The sequence below is a fragment of the Rattus norvegicus genome, chromosome 7 (assembly GCF_021556685.1).
Source record: "Rattus norvegicus strain SHRSP/BbbUtx chromosome 7, alternate assembly SHRSP_T2T, whole genome shotgun sequence".
In the NCBI taxonomy this organism is placed as follows: domain Eukaryota; kingdom Metazoa; phylum Chordata; class Mammalia; order Rodentia; family Muridae; genus Rattus; species Rattus norvegicus.
This window is the reverse complement of record NC_141540.1, coordinates 119,108,654-119,128,289: the sequence shown is the minus strand read 5'-3', so window position 1 is coordinate 119,128,289 and position 19,636 is coordinate 119,108,654. Positions and strand designations below refer to the sequence as shown.

The following is a 19,636-nucleotide window of genomic DNA, read 5'->3' as shown; positions in this document are numbered from 1 at the left end:
GTCTCTGTTAAGCAGATGGCACCAAGTCTGCTGGAGACGGTGGCTCTTTTCCAACTGCCATAGTGACCCTCAAATGTCTGTAGTGTCCACAAGCCACTTTGTCAGTGTTTGGCCCTTGTCCTGTCAAACCATCAGACTCCCAAGTCCTGTTGGCACAGGAAGACACTGGTTCAAGGAGAGGAAATGGCTAATCAGAGGTCACACAGCGAGTAACAGGCACAAGCCTCTGGTACAGGCTCCTAGACCTTCCAATCCCTAAGAAACCTGGAGCTGGGGAGGCAGGGCCCCAGCTGCTCCAGTTCCAGCCTGCAGAAGGCTGTGTGGCCACAAGCAAGCCATTGGCCTCAGCTCTCTGTGCAGATGTCCCTGCCGTCTCTGCCTTTGTGTCCTTGGTCCCTCTCCTTGGTCCATAAAGAGGAGGGCATTCAGCCGTATCTGCAGGTTTTGTGGAGCAGCAGCTGCGTCTGTTCTCCCTTGAGGAGGTTTTTTTTTTTTTTTCTGAGCTCCCTAGCTGAGTTACTGCCCCTCTCCAAGCACCCACAGCATAGCACTGCAATTTATCTGCTAATCCCCAGAGGACCACGGGGAGAGTGTGCGGGAATGAGGAAGCCTGGGACTGGAGTGATAGGGTATGATGGGGACTGCAGCAAATGTGTAAGACCCGGACCGAGGGCACAGGTCCTCTTCAGATATCAGGAAGGGCAGAGTAGTATGGCCGGAGTTTAAGGGAATCCCTACCAGGGGGTGGTGGTGCACACTCTTAATCCCAGCTCTCAGCAGGCAGAGACAGATGGATCTCTGTGAGACCAGGCCAGTCTGGCCTACATAGTGAGTTCCAGGACAGCCATGTATAGAAACCCTATCTCCAAAACAAAAGAGAGACACAAGGAAAGAATATGCCAAAAACCTGATTTATGTGTGAAATACATAATTGAAATGTAAACTCGAAGTATATTTCATAGCCAGGAGCACGGCTTAGCGGTAGAGCATTTGCCTCTCGAGTCCAAGATCCTGGGTTCAAGCCCCTGTACCGCAAAATAAGCAAATAAGCTTATAAGTTATGAAATGTATTTCACGAAGCACCTCTTTAAGTATCACATCCCCAGCATGAGCCGCATCTCCTCCCTAGACTCTGAGCAGCTTAAGGACTTGAACTAAGTTGCCAGCCACAGATGACCAGTGATTGCTTTTAGAATCTCTTTTCGAGATTATGCCCCGGGCAAAGTTCTACCCAGGCTCTGGTCAACTGACCTGGGCTCACGGTCTTAAGCAAAGTCACCATCCTCTGACAAGAGTCTCACCCTTCCCTGAGGGAGAAGCATTTAGATTTCTTGCATCTACCCAAGGTCATATGGTTACTGGGAACCTGGGTCTAAAGTCAGTCTGAGCCCCTCATATGTCTACAGGCATTGCCTGAGAAGATCCCTGAGTAAGGCCTTGTAGTCACTTTGCCTCCATGATTAGGCTCTGCATGCATCTGTCAGGACAGTGGGAACCAGGTTACACATCACAACAGAGATGAGACCAGCCTTCTGCTGCTCAAAGCAGGACTATGGACCAGAGAGGGGAACCCTCCTAACCCCACACAACACAGCCAGACAAAGCCAACACTGATTTGCCTTTGGCCTCCGGACCCCAGACCCTGCTTCCAACAGAGAAAACTGTGGGAGGCCTGGTTGTTGCTCATCGCACTGAGACAGTCCAACTCTGTGAACGAGCTAAATGATTCTGAGGGAAATGGGGATCTATTTTGTCCCCTGTCGTCAGGGCTGAGCATCCTGATATATCTTGGGCATAGCGGAGAAGTGGATGGCTCAGCACTTGGAGAGATGCCCAAAAGGCAGGAAGTGAGGAGGATGGCCCAACAGGTGCCTCTCTATTCTGAGCACGGTCCTGTGATGGGTGAGTGTACATCCAGCTGAAATAAAAAATAACTTTCAATACCCGTCACCGGCGTGAACGGCCAACAGCCTCCCTTTCTTCTGAGGACAAGGAGTACGCTCCAAGGCTTGCAGTTGAATTGGCAACTTTGACTGTTTTGCTGGGGCAGTCCACCCACCCTGAGGCTGAGGTGGGCTGGTGAACTGAAAGTTTCTCCTTGCCTGCAAGCATCCTCCCACAGAAAGTAAAGGCTGCACATTTCTGGGCTGTCTGCCTGGGCACTGTGTCCTCAGTCCTGAGTCTTCTGTGAGGAAAGAGGAGGACAGAGTTCTGAACTTTGCCTCAGGGGGACAGAAAAAGTGGGCTGGAGGAGAGGGGGAAACAGTCTCCACTGAAGTCCTTGTGGTCCAATTTGCTTTAAAGATTAAAACTCATTTTTAAGGTGTGTGTGTGTGTGTGTGTGTGTGTGTGTGTGTGTGTGTGTGTGTGTTGCAGTATGCACGTGGAGGTTAGAGGACAACTTGTTAGGACTCAGTTCTCTCCTTCCACCATGTGACCATGTGGACTCAGGGAATCGAACTCAACAAACGAAGCAGCAAGCACCTTAACCTGCAGAGCCATAATAGCTAGTCCTGGAGCTCTCAATTCTCTGACGGTAAAATACTTTCCAGTGGGCTGACCTCATTGCTGATGAATTCTGAGTGAGTCCCATGAAGAACTCCATAGGTCTTGGGTCCTTTCTTCAGCAAAATATATAAACATTCACAATTTGTCACACTTGACATAGACTCTAACCACTATCCATCCACTTCACCTCAGGGGTGTAGCCAAATGCTTGCCCAGCCTTGTGAAAAACTCTAGCTTCAGAGTCTGGGAACTTTAATGCTGCAAAGGAGTAACACCTCAGTCCTAGTGGCCTGGGGTCAGTTTCTAAATTACCTTGACTAGCTGACCTTGGCTCCTCTTAGAGCCTCAGTTTTCTCATTGATTGAAAAACCTACCCCGTGTTTTAAGAAGAGCAGAGGAGATGCGGGTTGGCTCTCTAGAAGTGGGGCTGCCCACATCAGCTGTCCCATGACACATTGGTGAGCCTGCTGTAGAACCTGGGGCCTGTCTGCATAGGAGGCCAAGCCTTTCAATCAAGCGAATAAGGCTGGCACATAAGTACAAGATCTGTCGGTAATGAAGAAAAAAATCTAGCCACAGGCCAGCTGAGACACTTTGTCACCCTGACTAATCCAAATACCATGACACCTAAAGAGCTAGGAGGTTCTGCAGGCTCATGGGGCTGATTGGCAGGAGAGATTAAGTTGAGTAGTACCTTTATCCCAGGAAGTGTTTGTCTACAGACCAGCATGTGCCCCCGGCCCCTTCAGAGTCGTGGCCTTGTCCAGGAAACAGTGATGCTAGAGCCATCGGAGCTCAGGTCCTAGACAATGGCAGATGGCTCCATGACTATCCCCTTCTTCATCCCTGAAACTGAGGGACACCTCCATGCACACTGGGTTGCTTTTCCCACTGCCGTAATAAAATACCTGATGAAAGCCACTTAAGGTTCGAAGTTCCTGGGCGCAGTTCACCTCGGGGTAGAGGAGTCCTCATGGCAAGAGTTTGAGGCAGCTTGAACACTGCATCCAGAACTGGAAAGCAGAGAGAAATGTATGGTGATATTCTGCTCACTTCTCCCTTTCATTGACACTGAGGTCTCCAGGTGAGGGTGGGGGTGAGGGTGAGGGTGGGGGTGCCATGCACGTTTACAGTGTGTCTCCCACCTCAGTTATCGGATAAGTCCCCGACAGACACACCCAGAACACCCTGAGGTTCTAGATCCTGTCAAGCTGACATCAGTACTAACCACAACACGTGCTTTCTCTAAAGAGGCTCCCTGGATGTGCCCTGGTCCCAGTCCAGGCTCTTCCCTGGGAGGAACTCCACTGTGTTCCAAACCACTCAGTCATGCATTTGCAGAAACCAGACTGATGATTCTTAGGAAAAGCCATATTTTATAACCCCAAGCAACACCTCCTGCTCTACCTGCCCTCCAGAGACTTGTACCTTACCCAACATGACATCTTAGTCTCTTTTCCTGTGATAAAATACTCTGGCAAAAGTAACTCCAGGGAGAGAGGGCTTACTTTAGCTCACAGACTCAGGTTACAGTCTATCATGGCAGGGGAAGTCAAGGCCTCATGGGCTTGAAAGATCTGAACACAGTCCATCTACAATCAGAAGAGACCAGGGAATGCACCAATGCTAATGTTTGGTGCTCTGTTTTATCCAGTCGGTACAGCCCCACTCCATATTAAGATAGGCCTTTCCACAGCTATTAGTATAATCCAGACAGCCCACCACAGCATGGCTGAAGCCCTTCTCCCAGGTGACTAGATTTTGCCGAGTCGACAGTTAACACTGCCTTCACAGCGCCAACCTTCATCGCTTTCTTTTGACTCTAGAAAAGCTTTTGGCTCACTTTTGACCTTGAGGAGCTGAGAGACTGCAGAGGCAACATGGCAGAGGGTAGGTGATGTGGCCTCTGGCTTAGAAGTCACCAGTGCCCACATAAGTGGTCTGACCACCCCACGATACCATGTTGAGGAAGCCCAGACCCACGTGGGCTCAGCACCCAGGCAGACTCATAACCAAATGGAGAGAGGGAAGCAACCATTATCTGCCAGCTACTCCATCTCCATCGATTCTAACCCGGCAGCACCATAGACCGGAGGCCAGAGTCTATCAGCCAGTGCTCCCAGGCCCCGACCCACAGGAACTGAAAGACCAAAATAGGCTTGCTGCTGTTTTAGTGGCTGAATTTTGGAATGGTTTGTTGCACAGTTTAAATTTATATATTCTGTGACCAAAACACCAACAGGAAAAGAGGATTTAGGATCTTGGTTTCAGGGGATCTGAGTCTGTCACAGTGAGGAGGTGTGGTGGGGTAGCCCCATCTGTGAAGGCAGGAGTAGAGGGGCAGTGGCTGTTCACATGATGGAAGGCCTGAAGGCAGAGGGAGCCGGCTAGAGGTAGAAGAGGATATGACCTTCAAAGGTTCACCCTCGGTGATCAACGTGCACCAGGCAGATAGATGCCATCTCCGAAAGGTTCCTCAGCCTCCCAAAACAGTGCCAAGACATGAGCCTGTGGAGAAGAGTCTGGGCTCACATGCTCACACATTACAGATAGCAGAACCCAGGGTGACCACATGTTGTGGGTATTCTTCCATGGGGGACATAAACGAGGACGTACCCCTCCTTACAAGGCCTCAATAACAAACAAATTTGAAATCCACCAAAGTCCACCCTGAGGAACCAATGAGTTTGCTGGGCTTGTTTACAGACCATGGGCAACCCCAAAGTGGCCTCACCCCAACATGGATGACGACTTCCACACAGCTGATGAATAGAGGCCACCCCCACTCCTTCTGGCAACCTTAAATGACCTAGCATCACCTGAGTCCATGAGGCCACGTACACTCAGGGGAAGAATCACCTATTGTCTGGGCATTGGGGAGAGCAGCTAGCCTCTGGGAGCCACATCGAAAAGAAGGGAGAAAGGAGGGAAAGACATGATGGGAACAGTTCAGCAAAGATACGCGCCTCTTCATATTTTAGGGCATTTCGACTTTCTGTTCATCTGGGGCCTTGCTATAGAGCCCAAGCTAGCTTCAGGGCTGCCCAGGCTGCCCTCCCGTTTTCAGCTGTTGGGAGCTTAGGATCAGGTGACCCAGTGAGAACTTGCTTCAACTTTTTAACAACTGATCTAGAGCCAGCAGGATGGCTCAGTGTTCAAAGCAAGTGCCTTTTCTCACAACCTCCGACTTTGCCAGCTCCTGTCTGATGTCATGCTCCCCTCAGTTTCAGAGTAGGGGGAATCCCAGAACATGCTGCCAGACCTGTCTAGACGCCAACTCTTAAAGACATATACATGACAGGACCAAGGCAGTGACAGTACACCCTCGGGGCAGAAAGAACAGCAAGTGTAGGACCTGCTGAGAGAGGAATGAGAGCAGGTCATGGTGGCCAGAGCAGAGGTTGTGCAGAATAGCAGGGAGCTGGTCAAAACAGGCAGGGATGTTGGGCCATGGGAAGCTAGTCCAGCTCCACGTTGAGCTTCCCTAGGAAGTGTGGGAAGAGCTTTGATCATGCTGAGGAGCGACCCACTGGGAGTATGAATGATTGAACAACAAGAGGAGATGGTCCTATGAGGAAGACAGCACTCAGATATGGCTGAAATTACAATACAGACTAGAATGTGGTGGGGAAAGGAAGTTAATGATGAGGACCCAGCAGGACCCACCAGGGAACAAAACTTGGGAAAACTGGAAGGCAAGCTCATTGGTAATTTAATGAAATGGGTAACCCCATCCACATTGCCATTTTCAGCACTAGAAAGTGGAATGTCCTTTGACAGCCATTTATTTTACCCCTTATTATCTAGCATCTAGCATTTCCAGCTTGCATTGGCTGGGGGCGGGGCGGGGGGGGGGGGGCCGCGGGATCTGAAGGCCATAAAACTAGTCTTGCCTAAACCTGGACACCACATGTGTCTAAGATGTATTTTCTAAAAAAGATCTGCTGGGAAACTATCAAGGAGACCTAGACAGCCAGATAGAAGGAACCAACTTTAAATAAAAGTCCATCCTGAGTTTCTTTACAGGTTTCATAATTGCCTAGCACTCTTTGGCTGCAGGGGGTGTTAGAAGTCAAGAGGTCGCACTGAACTGCACCGTGTGAATCGTGATAATCAATTAACACGCAGACTCCTAGCCTGCAGCTTGGATAGCCCTGACTTGAATATCAATTTAGAGCGAGACACTCTAAATCTGCTTTAAAAAAAAAATCAGAAATCTCCGTTGAAAGACTCTTGAGATCTGTGGAACACCGAAGCTCTAGCAACCCGGACTACACAGGTCATTTGCCACCCTGCGTACGTGCCACAGGTAACAAGCACAAGTAACGCGCCGGGCCACCCTCCAGGTAAGGCTGAGCCAGACCAACAACCAGACTGGAGCAAGCGAGAACGTCGGGGAATTGTGGGAGGCAGAGGCGGACGCGAAGCATTGTGGGACACCGCGCGGGTAGCTCTGGCTCCCCGCCCCAGCTTCTCTCGAACCGAGCGTGACCACGTTTCAGTTCTGAACCGCTCAGGGCGTCCCCAGATGCCGCTGACGTAATCACCTCACTGTGTCTGGCACCTCAGAGGCGAGGTAGGACTTTTAGCCAAGAGCTGTGACGGACTTCCGGTTGGGTCTCGCTTTACGGCTTGACGTTTTTCCGCTGACTAGAAGGACGTGATGGGCCATTTACGACAGCGCTGGTCGCGTTTTACGGCACCGGCCTGCGCGCGCATCTTCCCTCCTGTCTTGGTCCCTGCGAGTATCGAGGCTATCGCAGTTTCTTACCCGGGCTATCTGTCGCCATCCGGGCCCGCGGAGGCCGTTGCAGGTGAGCGGCTTGTTTGGTAGGACCCTGCAGACCTCGCGAGCCAGCCTGGGCTAGGCATGACTTCGGGGGCTCCCGGAAGAGCCTTCCTTTACGTCCTCTCCTGTCGTCGGTGCCCCTCCGCTGGGCGGGGCGGGATTCGGCCTCAGGTGGTCCCAGGCACGACACAGAGTGCAAGACACCGGACATTGTGTGTGGATCCCTCTCCCGACGCTTTGCTGAGGTGGATTGGGGGGCGAAGTAGCCTCCTCTAGGGGTTCGAACAGATTCTTTCTATGCTCCGAAATGGACGACTAAGAAGAGTAGGTTCCAGCTCTGGTCCGAAACAGAGCCCAGGAGTTGATGGCTCCATCTGTAGTGTCCACAGTGATCCACACCACATTGTGGCCAATACAGCTGTCGCGTCGTTTTAGTTTTTCCCTACCAGTTTCTTTCTGGTTCATTTGTGCAGACGCCAAAGGACCAAACCCTGCCCATCCGGGGAGATGATGCATGTCAAGCCTTGAGCCATCTTGAACTTGTGACACCTCAAGTTTACAATTGCTTTTGAGGCAACCTGTTGAGTATGGCTTAAAGTCCCAGATGGTCAGACTGCCAGCTAACTACAGGATAGCCAGAAGAAGGACTTAAGTAGGCCACCTTGGAAACTTTTCGTTAGCAGAGCTAACTTTGTGTCTCAAAGATGGGGTGTGAGGGAGCAGTGGTGGTAGTGTCCGGTATAGTACCCCGATATCCTGGGGCCTCTTACTTCCTGTCAGCTGTTTGAAGGCAGCCACCCCACCCCCGTGTTCTTCCTACAGCCTAGCATAAGCTCATATTTGGAGAGTGAAGCTCCCAGGTTTATTCCTTGTCCCTGTCACCTAAATATTTAGAGAAGGAGGAGAGGTTACTAAGTTCTCTACTGGTGTTCTGCAGTTGCTCTCCAGCCTTCAAGAAGTAGTGTGATGACTTTTTCTCTGGACAGTGCCAGAGGGTTTCTTTGTGCCCCCCACCCCCCTTGGTTTGGTTTTTGATGGGAAGTGTCCAGCAAACCCCTGGATTACACAGCTGTTAGCTTTTACTTTTCTAAAATGAGCGTAGTGTTGGACACTATACTATATATGGACTTCAGGGCCAAAGATACACTACCAGTGTTCAAATTTCTAATCATCTAGCACTGTGACTTTTATTTCACTGTACCTTTAAGTTTTCACCCAGAAAATGGGAACAGGACTTACCCCACAGGACTGTCTGAAGGGGTTAATAAGTTCGTGTGCTGTATGCAGTCAGAACAGTGTCCTGGTGCTACTGCTTATGGGCTTTTGACACAGCCACTTTTGCAGCCTTTACCCACTGAGCCTTCTCACTGACCCAGCCTGACCTTGGTCACCAATGGTGCTTTTGCCTGGTCGCATGCACTGTACAGGATTTGTGCTGATGGAAGATTGGAAGGACCGGGTCTAGCCAAAGGTTCAGGGGGTGGTTTTGTTTGTTTGTTTTTAGTCCTTTGTTTTTTAGGATTTCTTTGTTGCCGAGTATGCACGTGTGGGGAGGTTGGTGGTGTGAATGCCAGCGTGTGCGTGCCATGGCATTCAGCTGGAGGTCAGAAGCCACATTTGGGAGTCAGTTCTCGCCTTCCACTTCGGTTCCACCTTGACCTGCGGCACCTTCTCAGCAGCCCGAGGATCTTTAAAGCACCCCGTGCTGGTGCCTTTGTATAGCTGAGTGGTAGTTGTGCCGGATGACAACTGTCAAAATTGATGATGGCTCTCTGATATAGACTGTTTGTTTTAGAGACTGAGCTTAGAGAAGTTTGCTGTTGGATGCTTTGGTGAAGGTGTTTCTGGGGGAACTCATCAGTTTTACCATCTTTGATAATTGGGGACACCTTTCTCATATGTTATACTGAGAAAGAAAAGACGTGACACCCATCAAGCATAAGGTACACACACAGCTTCATTTCAAAGATGTTCCCCAAAAAAGAACCTGTCCTAGATTAGTGAGACATAGGAAAATGTTGCTACTGTTGGCAGTGTTCTGAGTTTTAAGTGTTCTTAGACCAGTTTACAAGAAAACCCTGTCTATAGTGCTTGAGAGCTAGGGCTCTGCCTCGTGTGCACCTCTGTAATGCAGCTTCAGGGGAGGGTGGAGTGCCTGGGACTTAGCCCTTCCTTCTAAAGCTTCTCACACTGCTTATATTTACAGGTTTTAGAAGATGGCGAAGTTTATGACACCTGTGATCCAGGACAACCCCTCAGGCTGGGGTCCCTGTGCCGTTCCTGAGCAGTTTCGGGATATGCCCTACCAGCCATTCAGCAAAGGAGATCGGCTGGGGAAGGTATTGGGTTTCTTCAGCTGGGGCAGCTACTCCCCAACTCCCCATTTCCTTTCTGTTCTCTTTTTTTTTCTTCTTTTCTTTTCTTTTTTTCAGAGCTGGGGACCGAACCCAGGGCCTTGCACTTGTTAGGCAAGCGCTCTACCACTGAGCTAAATCCCCAACCCCTTTCTGTTCTCTTGATGGATATACTTCCTATGGGGATACCAGCTGAGGAAGGAATGAGTCAGATGCGGGGTAGCCGCACGAAGAGCATCAGAGGCAATGCTGAGGCCTTTGTCGCCCTTGCTGTGTGAAGTTTCTGGGTCAGCAGAAGCCTACTCGTCTAACCTGTCCTCTTCCTTGTCTTTGCTGTCCCTAACAGGTTGCAGACTGGACAGGGGCCACGTACCAGGACAAGAGGTACACAAGTAAGTCCCTCAGTGGGCTGCCCACACCTAGGCCTTGGGAAGGTCACTACTTTTTTCCGTAAGCCCCACTTGAAAATATTTTAGAAAGAAAAGGAAATGGTAGTGGTAGTTATTGGGAGTATACTCTAGAATGTGTGCATAACCCATGGTTTTGAAAGCAGTTCCTGGACAGCCAGAGACTCCTAAATGCTACCATTTACATTGTATTGCTTGGGACTTTCTGAAGCCATCAATCAATGGACTCTAGTCTTTGGGCCTTGTTTTAAAGTTCTGATAAGGGAAAATGCTTTTCTTGGTGCCAGTTAGATGTTTGGAAGTGGCTGCCTAAGGTACCAAGTTAAGGTGGATGAGATCAGAAAGAAAATCTGTCATGATCAATGGCCCTGTTCACAGCTCTGGGTGATGGTCAGGGATGGTGTTACAGCTCAGATTCTTACGTGACCACGCAGAGGTAAAGTGAGTTAGAGTGAGAATCTTGGGCTCTCTTGGTAAGTTCTTTAGCCCCAAGCTCTTAAACCTTAAATATGCATGTGAATCACCTGAGATCATGTCTAAATACAGGTTCCCATCTGTCAGGTCTGGGCAGGAGCTTTGAGTACCCATCTCACAAGCTTCTGGCCAGTGCTTCAGGTCAGAACCACACTTCAGAGAGCTGCCCTGAGCAGTCTGTAGGCAGCACCTAGCACACACTGTCACCTTTGCCTGCAGACAAGTATTCCTCTCAGTTCGGTGGGGGAAGTCAGTATGCATATTTCCACGAGGAGGATGAGACGAGCTTCCAGCTAGTGGACACAGCGCGTACACAGAAGACGGCCTACCAGCGGAACCGGATGAGATTCGCACAGGTAGGCCTGCACCTCAGAGCTCTTGCTGTGGCAGTTTCTGCTGCTCAGCAACCATCTTGGGATACTGATGAGAAAGGAAAGACTTGCAGGACTTTGGCCAATCCCACGTGGCCATTTAGTAACCAGTTGTATCAGAATAACTTGGAGTGGGTCCAGGGACGTGTTGAAGGATTTCAGGTTTCTGTTCACAGTAGTTCAGACATCACACAAGGCTGGGAACCCACTGCCTTGCTAAATTGCTCCATACAGCCTTTGTTAATTAGGTGGTTTGGTAGGGTGCCTCCTGCTACATAAAGTTGCAAATTAGCAACTCCAATAAAACTAGTAAACCCACATTAAAGTGGGAATGAGAGTCCAAGCTAACACAAGTACTTATCCCCTTAGCCCAAATTCTGTAGATGCTACAGAGCAAAAGTAAAGAGACGTAAAACTTAGAACTTCACACCCTAAACTTACTCTCAAGAGATCATAAGCCTTGTCTCCAAGGAGTTAACATGGGTCTCTCTCTGCTCTGCAGCGGAACCTCCGCAGAGACAAAGACCGGCGGAACATGGTGCAGTTCAACCTACAGACACTGCCCAAAAGTGCCAAGCAGAAAGAGAGGTGAGCATCCCTTCCTCCAGGTCAAAGTCCTGTTCCCGTATGGGCTGTGTTCAGAAATCACAGAGCCAGGACAAGATTGACAAAAGAAACCAAAACCTCCTAGCCTATCGCCATCCAAGACTAGGTCATGCCAGACGGGCAGGAAGTAAGTGGTTGAGGCGGGCATTTATGCTGTAAAGCTGTAGGTAAAATTGAAGTGGCTCTGTGGCCTCTAGATTCAGCGTACCTGGTTCCAGGAAGCATTGTTTATTCTCTATCCTTTGGGCCCTTAGGGTTGAGCACAGCAGCCACCACACCCTAGCCAGGGCTGCCTTGATAGTAACTGGGCTGAGTACTGGTCGGTACTAGTAGTATGCCTCTGCTCACATCCCCAGTGTGTGCCTACAGGGTCTCTGCACCTAAGCCCCGGTTTTCTATCCTGGTAGCAGCTAGAAAGGAAACTGCAGTTCAGCCTGAAGCCGACACTAAAAGCACAGCATTCTGTCTGTCTTTTCAGAGAACGAATTCGCTTACAGAAAAAATTCCAGAAGCAATTTGGAGTGAGGCAAAAATGGGACCAGAAGTCACAGGTAGTGTGTCCATACTGGGACTCTGTTGGGAATTGGATGGGTTTGTTTTCTTTTATGTGTAGAGATAGGAGTCACCGTGTACAGTTGCATGGTCTCTCATTCACTATTCACTGACTTGTATAAAGAAACCTTGTGGCGGAAGGTTTCTATGATCCCAGTCCTAGACAACGCTGCTCTTTGCTATCTCCAGATTTCCCTGATGGGGGCACTTCATGTAAAATGGAATCATAATTTGTGCCCTTTATTTAGTGTGCCACTTTTAAGATCTGTCCCTATCGCAGCCTGTGTTGGTGCAATCTTTTCATGTTTTCTTCGTGTCTGTTAAGGATTGGTTCCAAGCACCCTCAGAGATCATGTATCTTATCTGCATGTATCTTATGTGAGTCTGCTCGTGGACTTTAGCCCGCCTCTGGACTGTTTCTGTGGGTTAAGAGTATGGTTTTTAATCTCGGGTGATGCTCCTCTGTCAGCCACCTAGTGGTAGGTAGGGTTTCAGCATGCTGACCATCCTGCGTGTTCAGTTTACGTGTGAGTGGGTATAGACCGCTGGTATAAAACTTGCAGACATGGAGTCAGCTGTACTGACAGCTTCTCGCCCAAGAGTGGTTCTTTGTATAGATTGCCACATTTCCTTCAGCCATTCATCTTTCCACTGTGGCACTCTTACGAATAACACTGCCATCTTTGTGGGAGCTGTGAGCATGACAGACATGAGCGAAAGTGGAGTTTGGACTAGGAGTGTTGCCAGCAGCAAAGCAGTGCCTTCCGTGCACAGAAACCCGACTTCACTCCTGAGTGTTGCAGGGTGATAAAATCGGGAAGAGGCACTTTTGAGTTAGCTACCTGTCCTGTTGGGGTGCTTGACACCCTGAGAAGCCCCATGCTGAGCCCCTGCTTCCTTCTCTGCCACGAGTCACAGACCCTGTTTAAAAACATCCAGGACCATGATGAGATGGCTCAGCAATTAAGAGCACTGGTTGCTCTTCCAGAGGTCCTGAGTTCAAATCCCAGCATCCACACTGTGGTTCATGACCATCTGTAAAAGAATCTGATGTCCTCCTCTGGCATGCGGTGTACATGCAGCAGAGCACTCATACATAAAATAAATAAAATTAAAAAAATTAAAAATAAACAAAACCCAGCCAGGACCATAACTGAATGAAAGTCCTTCCTGTATTACTCTGTCTTTTGCTTATTTGCATAGGATGTGAAGATTTTCTCTGTTCCCTCTACAGAAACCCCGAGACTCCTCGGTTGAAGTTCGCAGTGACTGGGAGGTGAAGGAGGAGATGGACTTCCCTCAGCTGATGAAGATGCGCTACTTGGAGGTGTCAGAGCCTCAAGACATGTGAGTAGCTTCTGCACTGGTACCCACACTCTGGAGCATGTCTACCTGCTGGGGATCAATGTCTCCTTAAGTCCTGCCCGCTCCAAAGCAGATTTTGAAACCACTTACAGTGCTATGTAAGACTACTGGGTATGTTTTTGAAAAATCGAGACCCACAAAAAAAAAAAAAAAAAATGCATTAAGTTTACTAAAAGTTCCAGTTTCTTTCCACTCCTGACATCCAAGAAAAAGCACGGTAGGTCAGTTGCTAAGCTCTTGGGGTAGGAGAGGCATGGCAGATGTTCAGGAGACTCCACTTCTGCCCTTGTATACCAGAGCGCAAGGAGAGAGCTTCATTCAACCCAGAAGTCCACCCGTGTGCGTGCTTCCATAGTGGGCTCAGTTCCCCAGGGAAGGTTTACTGTGCTCTACAGAGGAACATGGGAGCTAAGAAAGCAGGAAGCTAAACTAGCATTAGAGTTTGTCTCTCTTTTTTTTTTAATACTTTTTTATTAATTTTATATGAATATACTGTAGCTGTCTTCAGACACAGTAGAAGAAGGCACCAGATCTCATTACAGATGGTTGTGAGCCACCATGTGGTTGCTGGGAATTGAACTCAGGACCTCTGGAAGAGCAGCCAGTGCTCTTAACCCCTGAGCCATCTCTCCAGCCCTCTCGTCTCTTTTTCAGAGAGATTAGTTCCATCTCTTTCCTATGTACTGGACTTCTGAGATGGGCCTCCCTTTGTAGCTGAGATTTAAACTTGGCATCCTCCTGCATCTGCCTCCCTAATCCTGGGATTATAGACATGCACCACTGCAATGCCTGGCGTGCACAGTAGATGTGCCTTCTGACTCCATGGCGTAAGAGGTGGGCGGACCTCTGATTTTTCTCTCTCCCCTCAGCGAGTGCTGTGGAGCACTGGAGTACTATGACAAAGCCTTCGACCGCATCACCACGAGGAGTGAGAAGCCTCTGCGGAGCATCAAGCGCATCTTCCACACTGTCACCACCACAGACGACCCTGTCATCCGGAAGGTGTGCACCCTTTGCCCACTTTTGGGAATGTTGCTGAGGCTTGAGAAAGAACAGGGCATGAGGTGTGCAGGTGTCCTTCAGTATTCACAGGGTTTGAATCAGGACCATCCCATAGGTACCAAAAGCCATGGCTGCTCCAGTCCCGGTGATGTGACTTACCTGTCAGCCCTAGCAATCTTCCTTCCGTGTTTCAGTTCCTTCTGGGTTGCTCACAACACCTAGACATTGGCTACTACTACGTAAGCAGTTGTTACACTGTTATTTGAGGAACCTGACGGATAGAAGGTGAACGTGTTTATCAGGCAAACTTTCTCCCCCTGAACATGTGGTAGACATGTTGGACTGGTGGATCCCACAGAAACAGCTGACTATGTGCATAGCCAAGCCTTAGATGAGGTTCTGAATCATACAGATGAGACTTGTTGCTAGGTGCACTTAAATATGTTAAGAGACATGCTCAAATTCCAGCTCTGCCAGGCTGACTTTGCTGCCCTGGTGCCTTAGCTTTCTTACATACAAAGGTAGAAGGATAGCTAGGCTGGCACCTACTGAGTGGAGCGTGTCCCGTGCTTCCACCACAGCCTGCTGCAGTGACTGAGAGCCTCACCCAGCCTATTTGCTGCAGCCTCCTCAGGTGACTGGGGTATCTTCCTTCCCAAGTGACCTCAGAGTCCTCAGTTCACTCTAGTCTCTCTCCTTCCTTTCAGCTGGCAAAAACGCAGGGCAATGTGTTTGCCACAGATGCCATCCTGGCCACACTGATGAGCTGCACCCGCTCCGTGTACTCCTGGGACATTGTTGTCCAGAGGGTCGGATCTAAACTCTTCTTTGACAAGAGGGACAATTCTGACTTTGGTAGGCATGGGTGTTTTCAGTTCAGAATAATTACTTAAGAATGAGTAGTGTTTTGATCTCTCCCGTCCACTCAAAGAGACCACTTCGGTGCTTCTGTGGGCTTCAGCTCTGAGTCCTCACACCACTGTGGCCGTGAGTTACTATATGCATAGAAGTGTCCTCCGTTTCCTCTTCCTCTCTGTACTATAAAGAAGAATGCATATGCGTGTATTTTATGACACATGTGTATATACACACTGTCAATGAATCACTCACAGAATTATAGCCGTCTGATTCTGTTTGAGTCTCAAGCCTCATTTGTTAAAATGCCAAGAGAGACACATTCTCTTGAGGAATCCAGAAAGAATGAGAAGGAACAACTGAACTATGTGACCAGTGTTGTTGGGTCGCACCTAACGTTTTCAGTGAGCCTCCACTTCCCTGTGCATGCCACATTCTGGGGGAATCCTCTGTGAGCAGATGGCAGTTCTTTGGAGATGGGCCCCTATGATCTAGGTCCGTACCTCTACCCATACTGCTGTGCACACTGCCAGTGACTCTTGGCTACCTGAGTGGGTGACATCCATGCTTGGGCTTTTCCAGACCTCCTGACTGTGAGTGAGACGGCTAACGAGCCCCCTCAAGATGAAGGCAATTCCTTCAACTCACCCCGGAACCTGGCCATGGAGGCCACCTACATCAACCACAACTTCTCCCAGCAGTGCCTGAGAATGGTGAGTACACAGGAGCAGATGCACTGGCTTCTGGGTTAGGTCCTGCTGCTGAGCCTCTGCTCTGTGCTAGACAGTGGTGTGAGGTTGGCCAGGCACAACTCCTCCTGGTAGCAGGGATTGGAGCCACAAAAAGGTCTGTGTGCTCAGGCATATTTCCTCTCTATGGAGTAACTAATAATGCCTGTGACACATAGACAGGCTGTGGAATGCCTTTGGATAAAAGGCCTTTCCATGCCTTGAGGATATGACATTGAATGAAGAGCATTGCTTGCTTTCCTGTTAGCTCAGCAGTCTGCTTGTGGTGGAGAGGGAAGCAGGAAGGAACATGATGGCTCTTACTCTGTGGAGTGTGTTAGGCTTGGTCCTTGATACATAGTGAGCCTACACCCTCAAGGACAGAAGCACCTAGCCAGGGCTGTCAAGAGCAATGCTGGGTCTGCCCACTTGTTATCAACCCCAGCTCCTGAAAGCTTTGTCACTTCTGCAGGGGAGAGAGAGATACAATTTCCCCAACCCAAACCCATTTGTGGAGGATGACATGGATAAGAATGAGATCGCCTCCGTGGCTTACCGGTATGTCGGCTCTGGGGGGGTCTGACCAAGATTAGAGCACAGAACCTGTCCTGTGCTGTCCAGGATGGTCCGTCCACGGCAGTGGATCTTGTAGTGAATGAGTCTTGCTGTCTTCTTAGTTACCGGAGGTGGAAGCTTGGAGATGACATTGACCTTATTGTTCGCTGTGAACATGATGGCGTCATGACTGGGGCCAACGGGGAAGTGTCCTTCATCAACATCAAGACACTCAATGAATGGGACTCCAGGGTGAGGCACCATCACAGTTGTGTTCCGGCAGTGTGTAGTGGGGTTGGCTCTTGGGTACTCACACAACCATTGTGGGTGCAGGGATATCTCAAGTTTCCGTCACTGCCAACAGAGTAGAACAGTCTAAGTTAAGGTTTCTACCTTTATCTTCAAGCACTTTAGTCTGTTCATTCTGGCTATTGGCTCCTGTGGTCTGTGCATCTGATCTTGACCTCACCTTATCTTTGGAAGCTCTGGCCTCTTTCTTTACTCAGCCTCATTGCCACCTCATGATCTCTTTATCCAGTTCTGTCACTGCTGACCTCCAAAGACTAAGATCTGGACAGACACGCACACACAGTCCTCTTTGCGTTATCCATTTCCAGTGCTGCAGGACCTTAAGGTCAGGCGACGTCCTTTCTCCCTGGCTCTGTGTGTGGTGCCCTGAATTAAAGTGAAGGGCACGGGTAGGTGTTGCCTCTGTACGGAATAGAGAAAGGGTAGGCTGAGGTCCAGGCAGCCTGTGATGATTGCTTGCTATCAAGATACGGCTTAGGGAGCCATTGTCTTGGGGCCAGTGGCCTTCTAGACTTCTCCTGTGGTATCTGTGTTTCCACACACCCCTGCCCCACTCAAGCGTGGGGTTTGCCCTGGTGGACCCTTAGGGTAAATTCCCCATGCAGCTTATGTCCCAGAGTACTTTATACTTCAGTGTTCTCTTGCCTCACAAACACATGACAAGAAACTTAATGGCTTAAAACAGCACCCACAACTGGAGTTTAGTGAGCAGGCATTCAGCCTGTTATGGTTTCATTCTCTGTTGCGGTGTCGTGGGTGGCAGTGACCATGACTGTAGAATGGAGTGTGTTCCATTGGAAAGTCCACTGGGAGTTCATTCTGGATCTTGCAGAGGTCAGGTCCTTTCAGTGGTCTAGCTGAAGTCCCTGTTCCTTGCCAGCGTTCAGACCCCCCTTTGCTCTTGAGTCCTCGCCCTGACCCGGTGTTAATTATAAGCTCCTGCTCATTGCAGTCCAGGAACCCAGGCAGCTCCCATCTCATGCCGGTGCTTTTTCCTTATTTTCTTACTCCATTTGGGAGTCTGCTAAGGGAGTCTCTCTTCCTGAGCCTGTCATTTGGTATCTCATCTGCCTGACCACTATTCCATTCAGTTCTGTGTGTAATTGTCCCCAAGATGGTGTCAGAGCTCTTCAGTATCACGGTTCTCTCACAAATTTTAAGGGAATCAGAGTCGGTTAGATGCTGTTCTTGGAATGGTGGGGACTCCCTGCCTTATTACTTTGTCTGCCTTACGACCTTGGACTGCCCCACTCCCCACATCTGGAAGTCGGTATGCCTGTGAAGAAAGCATCAGGTGCTGGGCTCTTCCTGCCCAGTCATCACAGGCTGCCTGAGCCTCAGAGCTGTCCTTACCAGTATTCTTTATCCTGTACAGAGGCAACACCTACCTGTGCCCTTCTTGGCCCTACCTCAGGCTGGCCTACCTGCCTCTCAGTTCTGACCATCCTTCTCTGTGTTTACTGTGAAGCCCCTTTTTACCACACAGCACCCTTGCCACTGAGTTGTGCCGGGTCACCCATCACCATCTGGTTGAGGGGCTGCTGTACAAAGATGGGTGGTCACCACTGTACCTCTGACTCTGGCATACTCTTCCCTTCCTAGTGGTCCCGTGTCTTCTGTAGGAAACCCTGGGGTCCCGTGGGAGGTGCCACCCTCACCCAGTAACCAGCTTTCTTCTGCAGCATTGTAATGGCGTTGACTGGCGTCAGAAGCTGGACTCTCAGCGTGGGGCTGTCATCGCCACTGAGTTGAAGAACAACAGCTACAAGTTGGCGCGATGGACGTGCTGTGCTTTGCTGGCTGGCTCTGAGTACTTGAAGCTCGGGTGAGACTCCTGTGCAAATGCTGGGGCAGGCCTGGATCAAAGGCTGCTCGTCCCTCCTCTACTTTGGGAAAAGAGCAGACCATGCATTACCACGGTACTGACCCCAGGCTTTGCCGTCTCTCTGTATGGCCTAGTGTGACCACCCATCCTCCTCCCAAATAGGTATGTGTCCCGGTACCATGTAAAGGACTCCTCGCGCCACGTCATCCTGGGCACCCAGCAGTTTAAGCCCAATGAGTTTGCCAGCCAAATCAACCTGAGTGTGGAGAATGCCTGGGGCATCCTGCGCTGTGTCATTGATATCTGCATGAAGCTGGAGGAGGGCAAATACCTCATCCTCAAGGACCCCAACAAGCAGGTCATCCGAGTCTACAGCTTGCCTGATGGCACCTTCAGCTCTGAGGAGGACGAAGAGGATGAGGAGGAAGAGGAGGAAGAAGAAGAAGGTGGGCAGAGTGGGCCTCTAAGCCTGGGTGGTTTGAGGGCTGGTGAGGGAGCCAGGCTAGCTCTGTGGTCACCTTCACCTTGGCAACACATGAGAACTTCCTGGAACTTTTTGTGGGGTGGCAGTCAGATCAGAAAGAGGGCAAGGAGAACATTAAGAGAAGGCCTGGGCAGTTTCGAGAGGATCCAAGGCTTTATGGTCAGATAGACCACCTGAAAAGCCTCCCTGGTAGCTACAGAAAGTTGCAGAGGTTAGGAGGGCTCAGCAAAGAGGAGGCCTTCAGCACTCAGGTTTCTTCAAGGTCCAGAAGGAAAGGGTGTGTGGCATCATGGGGTGAAGCTCATTTCTCTTTGTTGTTTTTCTTTCAGAGGAAGAAACTTAAGTGAGTTGGCCTGGTGCCTGCGTGTGTTAGCACCTAGCTGTGCCTGGGCAGCGTGTGTCCAGCTCCTGTTCTCTAGCAGAAGAAATAAAATTTAAGTCCTTTTGGTTTC

At 49.8% G+C, this 19,636-nt stretch overlaps 1 protein-coding gene and 1 long non-coding RNA gene across 5 annotated transcripts; one reads left to right on the top strand and one right to left on the bottom strand.

Moving 5' to 3' along the window:
• Positions 1-895: 895 nt before the first annotated feature.
• On the bottom strand, positions 896-7,123 carry LOC102553765 (uncharacterized). 3 transcript variants are annotated; one of them, XR_015625744.1, is made up of 5 exons: positions 7,056-7,123; positions 3,417-3,521; positions 3,203-3,310; positions 1,945-2,185; positions 896-1,025 (listed from the first exon to the last, which is right to left on the bottom strand). It is a non-coding gene; the product is annotated as an uncharacterized LOC102553765 (long non-coding RNA). The 3 variants fall into 3 exon arrangements; XR_015625745.1 differs by lacking the exon at positions 1,945-2,185; XR_015625746.1 differs by lacking the exon at positions 3,203-3,310.
• A 74-nt stretch (positions 7,124-7,197) lies between these two features.
• On the top strand, positions 7,198-19,636 carry Eif3d (eukaryotic translation initiation factor 3, subunit D). Of its 2 annotated transcripts, none has more exons than XM_087558210.1 (15): positions 7,198-7,542; positions 9,504-9,636; positions 9,998-10,043; positions 10,752-10,888; positions 11,406-11,491; positions 11,988-12,060; positions 13,296-13,408; positions 14,296-14,428; positions 15,136-15,283; positions 15,866-15,996; positions 16,484-16,569; positions 16,689-16,818; positions 18,558-18,700; positions 18,863-19,146; positions 19,514-19,636. In XM_087558210.1, exons 2-15 carry the CDS (start codon positions 9,514-9,516, stop codon positions 19,525-19,527), a joined length of 1,647 nt encoding a protein of 548 aa, XP_087414336.1. In that variant the 5' UTR covers positions 7,198-7,542; positions 9,504-9,513; the 3' UTR covers positions 19,528-19,636. The 2 variants fall into 2 exon arrangements, with proteins under 2 accessions (XP_087414336.1, NP_001004283.1); NM_001004283.1 differs by having other exon boundaries at positions 7,244-7,322.